The sequence below is a fragment of the Notamacropus eugenii genome, chromosome 7, assembly GCF_028372415.1.
Source record: "Notamacropus eugenii isolate mMacEug1 chromosome 7, mMacEug1.pri_v2, whole genome shotgun sequence".
NCBI classification, from domain to species: Eukaryota; Metazoa; Chordata; class Mammalia; order Diprotodontia; family Macropodidae; genus Notamacropus; species Notamacropus eugenii.
This window is the reverse complement of record NC_092878.1, coordinates 57,014,441-57,020,348: the sequence shown is the minus strand read 5'-3', so window position 1 is coordinate 57,020,348 and position 5,908 is coordinate 57,014,441. Positions and strand designations below refer to the sequence as shown.

Genomic DNA, 5,908 nt, shown 5'->3' with positions numbered 1-5,908 from the left:
TAACTCTTTATAACCCCATTTGGAGTTTTCTTGAAAAAGATACTGGAGTGATTTGTCATTTCTTTCTTCAGCTCATTTTACAGATAAGGAAACTAAGGCAAATAGGCTTAAGTTACTTGGCCAGGGTCACACAGCTAGTGAATGTATGAGGCCAGATTTGAACTCAGGAAGATGAGTCCAGTGCTCGTTTCATTGTGCAACCTACCAGTCTCTAACAGCATGAGTAACTAAGGCATCAAAAAGTACTTGTTATAAAGTTTAGGACATGTGTGGTCTTCACTCCATTCCTGAAGCCATGTTTTCTTCTTTACTGATAACTGGATGATCCCTCAACCCCACTACTGTGTCTGTGTTTTCCTCTTCCAGCAGGCTCCTTGAAAGTGCCACGTGTATCCCCCCACGTGTATCCCCAGCCGTGGCTCAACACTTCCATCACCAACCTCTCTATTCTACCCTGGAAACATGGAGAGCCTAAATGATGTGCACAACCCACTGCTGGCCAGGAGTAATGGTCACCTCCCCAACACGTATCCCTTCCATGAGAACTCTCCAAGTTGGGACTGCCAGGAGAAACTCTACTCATATTTCTTTGGTGGTACTGGCCAGGCCAGAACCCACCAACTGTTAGATGCAGGGTCCCTGCAGCTGGCTGTAGAGGCACTGTATGGTTCCAACTTTCTCCTTATGAAGGACAAAACTAAGGAGTGGAAAGGAGATAGCTGTGAGACCACCTTCACAGAAGGCAAGGAGCCCCAGGCCAGCACCCTTGAAGGAGTCCAGAGACCTGGCCAGGCTGAGGAAGATGCCAAGATTCAGACAGTGTCTTTCGAAGTGGAAGATGAGTTTCTAGAGGTGGAAGAAGAAGAAGATGATGAGGTGAGTTTGTTGGAAAACTGTAGGGTGAGGAAAGAAGGTTGTAGCATCACTGGGCCTGAACCAAGTCTGTCTGTCACTATAACCTTGAGTAAAAGACTTAAACTCTCTAAGCTTTCATTTCTAAAACAGTTACTATTCATGCCTGTAGCTTCACATTCTTTTGCTTTCTATGTGTACTCATGGGAAATATTAAAGTATTTGCATACTATGCCATATCTCAACCTCCCTTTTGAAAATACTGCTGTCCCCTGCATTAAGACAACAGTCTTAGATTTATAAGCTGTCATTCAACCTGAAACACCCCTGAACCTGGACCAGAGGTAGCCGAGGTGCTAGGGTATAGATTGTGATAGACCCAGCCCAGGGTTCCTCTAGAACAGTGCTTCTTAAACTATAGGTTGTGACCTCGTCTCAAAGAGTTTGACAGCAATAAAAGATTTCTGAATGGGTAATAACCAAAACTTAATCAAAAATCAAACATGTAATGAGTCTGAGGTGTTTTTGGCAGTGCTTGCCTGTGTTGCATTGGGCAACTTCACTGCAGCCTTGGTTCTGAATACAAAGCATGCACACTTTTCACTACACATGCCTTCAGGCCACACAATGCCAAGAAACACTGCCAGAACTCGAAAAGGGTTCACAAATGGAAAAAGTTTAAGAAGCCCTGCCCTATGTTATCTGAAGAAGCTATCCATGGACCTGGAATGGAATTAGCCCCTGGTTGTTTCTGGGTCCAGGGAGCCTGGGGTGGGGTCCACTTCCTTTCCAAGTTCTCACTTTCCTAGACTAATATAATCTAGAACAGGGGTGGGGAACCTGCAGCCCAGAGGCCACATGTGGCCTTCTAGGTTCTCAAACGTGGCCCTTAGGAATTGTGCTCCCTGAGTATCCCATGTGGTAGAGATCTAAAATAGGAAGTTGTTTTCTTAGGTTGTTCCTCCTTAGGAACTGTTAGCAGTTAGGGGACCATAGGGCCAACCTTCCACAAAGTCCTTCTAGAGCCCCAGAAAAGAGGGGCATCCTCATGGGCATTCGTTCACTGAGTCTTCTTCCTACACTATTGTCATCATCATCACTCAAGATTATACAACTTGATTTCCTCATAATTAATCAATCAGCAAGCATTTATTAAGTACCTACTATATGCCAGGCACTGAGAATAAGTTTAAAGGATGAAGCAATCCCTACTTGCAATTCCCCTACATTCTAATGAGGGAGAGAAGTCCATATAAAGATATATACAGCACAAATGTAAAATAAATAATAGAAATATACACAAAGCAGTTAAACACAAGGTAGTTTAGGAAGAAAGGGTACTAGCAATTGTGGGGAATCAGGAAAGGTTTTACGCAAAAAATGGTGCCTGAGCTGCATCTTGAACCAAGAGAGACTCTATGAGGGAGGGGTAAAAGGAAGGAGTGCATTCCAGGCATGGTCACCCCATTAGCATATATTAAGAACTGAGGGTCAGTTGTCCTGATCTATGTCTTGCCACTGTACTCTAATGACTTTGGAGGAGACAGTGAGGCTGGTGACTTTGCACAGCTCTGCCTCACTTAAATCCAATTCACTTCCAAGTCAAGATATCACCCTGCTGATGGCATTGGTCCTCTTCCAGAAGGAAGGATGAACTGAGTTCATCAGAGCTGAGATTTAAACTCAGGTCTTTCAATCTCCCAGGTTGACTCCTGTTGGGCCTTATGTAGAACATGGGATTCCTGTCCCTTAGGAGAATGCTTTAAGGCAGAAGTTCTAACCCATAAGGGTCCAGCGGATAGCCCTCAGGGGATCTCTGACCTGGTTTTGTTTTTTTTTTAATAATTATTTTGATAACTATATTTCAATATAATCAAGACTTTTTCATTTTATGCATTTAAAAACATTTTTCTATTTCCTACCTTCTCAATGGATGGGGGAAGGGATAGGGGAAGAAATTGGAAATTGGGGAAAAATAAAATTGAATAAATGTTTCAGAGAAAGGGTCATAAACTTCATCAGACTGACAGAGGGGTCCATAACACACAAAAATTAAGAACCTCTATTCTAAAGGGAGGGCAGGGCAAACACTAAAAGCCTAACATCTCAAATCTAGGACCCATTATCAAAGATATTCTCAGTCTCAGGCTTAGTTTAGATTCTAGGACTCTTTCCTTTTCTTCCTGCCTCCCAAGACAGGAGCTCCTTCTTAGACAGCCTAGCTGCCTTCTTGTTATCTTCCAGAGTGATTCCTCCAGTGTCAATGAGAGTGAAGATGGTTTTCTCACTCTACCACCCCGGGACCACCTTGGCCTCGCCATCTTCACCATGCTCTGCTGCTTCTGGCCTCTGGGCATTGCTGCCTTCTACTTCTCACAAAGGGTAAGATTCACTACAGGCATCTGTAAGTGGGGTGTGGGATGCAGAGTGGAGCATGACTTTTCTTTCAAACGAAAGGACCATCTTGGCTGTGCTTTACACCATAAAGGAAAGCCTGGTTTTTAAATCCTAGTGCCTTCTACCTACAAGCAATCAGGTCTCAGGAGGGCTGTGAATTGGGCAGTAACTCCTAGCACTGGGAAGGGGTAATTCTGGACCTGGGAAGTGGTTGTTTTGGCTATGTCTAATAAAAGCCAAGAAATAACTAACAATATAAAAATAGATAGATAGATAGATAGATAGATAGATAGATAGATAGATAGATAGACGGATGGATGGATGGATGGATGGATGTAAGAAATAACTAACTAAATATAAAGATAGATAGATAGACAGATGGATGGATGGACAGACAGACTAACGGACGGCTAGATGGATGAATAGATAAATGGATGGATGGATGGATAGATGAATGGATGAATGGACACATACATATACACATACATACATACATATATGCATACAATCAGTCCTTCAACAGTCCCCATACTGACTTTGGCATATAGGATTATGTTTTTTTATTTTCTCGGTGTCTTCTCCTCCCCACCACCCAACAAAGTTTTTTTTTTTTAAGGTATACTTTTTCCATTCAAAGCTGCCTTTGATAGTTTAAGGTGTTTTTTTTTTTTTCAAATATGATTTCATTTAGGTAACTGTTGGGGGTGAAGTGGGTACTATGTAAGATATCCAAGACTATCTTGTCTATGAGGGCAAATAGGCCCTGCCCTGCCTTTCCTCCAAGACAGCATCATCCCATTTTAATGATGCCCCTTTACTGAAACAATCTACTCCTGATCCTTCTGGCTGGCTTAAGTCAGGGATTTTTGAAGAATGACCAAAAAGAAGAAAGAATCAAGTTCAATCGAATCCCTGGGAAATGGCATTCTTTCCCTCATGGGCCTGTGCCACCCTCACCCTCACCCTCACCCTCATCCTCATCCTCAAATAGTCTACAAAGGATGCGTCCAGAGTAACAGGGGTCCTGTTCATGTGGCTTCTCTTTTCCTAGACCAGCAAGGCCATCTCCAAAGGGGACTTTCACCTGGCCAGCACGACTTCTCGACGGGCCCTTTTCCTGGCCATCCTCTCCATCACCCTTGGCACCGGGGTCTATATTGCAGTGGTAGTGGCACTGGTGGCTTATTTGTCCAAGAACAGCCAGGGCTAGTGGGGCCCAGGTTGTCTCCCTTAAGCAGCACTTAGTCCTTTTCTCACCAGTGGTTCAGGGGAGCCCTGAATCTCTCTATCTGTGGGCATGAATGCCCTAGGTATCCTGGTGTTTGCAGATAAGCTGGAGCCAAGAGCCCTGGACTCTCACTTTCCAACATGAACCCATTTCTGTCTCCCAAAAGGAGCTGGGGAAGAGAATGCTATCAGACTCACATCTGTCTAGCCTCAGAGACTCTTGATCTCATCTCATTATATTTAGTTCTTCCCTCATGTAGGCCCCCACCCAAATAAGGGGTACATGGAGCTTATTTCACTGGGTCCATTTTCCTGTCCTTCCTCAACTCTCTCCAACATGTTTCATTCCCTCTATTAAAGGGAGCACAGTGGTCAATGCCATGATCAAGTTATGCCAGGCCTAGTACTAGCTGTAGCATGAAAGCAAGCCTGAGACAGGCCAAAGACACAACCCCACCTCATTCCCACTCTGCTCTGTCCCTTTCCTGGAGACAGCTCCATAGATGTGAGTAGCTAACTCCTTCACCCTCTGAAGTCTCAAGGGAAGGGATGGGAGCATGGGACTGCTTGATATTCAGGTTGCTGATGGAGAAAGAGACAAGCAGGAAGAAGCAGGAGACAGAATCAAGACCACATAAGAGCCACTTGAGAGTCAACCAAGCTGGAAACAGACCTGATCCCACCAACACATGGATTTTGGACTTGCCAAAATTAGATCAATTTCAATTTGCTTTTCTCTCACCAAATATGGGAAATACACATTTCAATTCAATTAAACAAATATTTATTAAATATCTGCCCTGTGCTTTGCATAGGGATAGATGCTGAGGGAGATAGAAAATTTAAAGAAAGTGTATCTTTTATCTTCATGGAATTTTACACTCTAGGAATCTTCTTTGATATATCTCCTTTTTGCCACCTGGTGGACACGGTTGAGCTGTGAACAGAAAAAGATTAATTGGTCATTAAAAACATTTTAAAACATATGTTTACTTTCATTTTCTCTGAAGGGGTAATGGTTAAGAACCCAAACAGTGCATGGGCAGACATGGAGGAGCAAACAGACAGACTGGTTGTTGAAGTCTTAGTCATAAGGTCCCTTCTCTCCCAGGGGACACAGAAGGTCACAGGACCCTTCTTGTTATTTTGGTGGTTGTTTATCTTTCATTCTCAAAGACGACCATGACATTGGAAGGTGATGCCATGACTTGCAAGTGAATTGGATTTAAGTGAGGCAGGGTTGTGCAAGGTCACCAGCCTCACTTTCTCCTCTGGAGTCACCTGGTCCAATGGCCAGATATAGATCAGGACGACTGGATGCAGTGACAGACCTAAGGCTTTTTAACTAAGGTCTTTCCCAGGTCTCAGTTTGTCTGAAGCAATGCCCATTCAATGATTAAGGAGGTAAGAATGAGGCAAAGAATGCCTCTTT

General features: G+C 43.7%; 1 protein-coding gene across 1 annotated transcript; it reads left to right on the top strand.

Annotated features, from left to right (window-relative positions):
• The first annotated feature begins 372 nt into the window (after nucleotides 1-372).
• SYNDIG1L (synapse differentiation inducing 1 like) lies at nucleotides 373-5,422 on the top strand. The gene is made up of 3 exons (XM_072623229.1): nucleotides 373-876; nucleotides 3,097-3,234; nucleotides 4,301-5,422. The coding sequence occupies exons 1-3, from the start codon at nucleotides 463-465 to the stop codon at nucleotides 4,457-4,459; spliced, it is 711 nt and encodes a 236-aa protein (XP_072479330.1). The 5' UTR covers nucleotides 373-462; the 3' UTR covers nucleotides 4,460-5,422.
• Nucleotides 5,423-5,908: the final 486 nt, after the last annotated feature.

What these genes read in the sequence shown, in the direction of transcription:
- SYNDIG1L (XM_072623229.1), top strand. Translation starts at nt 463, where the DNA reads ATGGAGAGCCTAAATGATGTGCACAACCCACTGCTGGCCAGGAGTAAT. An exon ending in AAGAAGAAGAAGATGATGAG is followed by an intron (nt 877 to 3,096) that starts GTGAGTTTGTTG and finishes GTTATCTTCCAG; the next exon opens with AGTGATTCCTCCAGTGTCAA. An exon ending in CCTTCTACTTCTCACAAAGG is followed by an intron (nt 3,235 to 4,300) that starts GTAAGATTCACT and finishes CTCTTTTCCTAG; the next exon opens with ACCAGCAAGGCCATCTCCAA.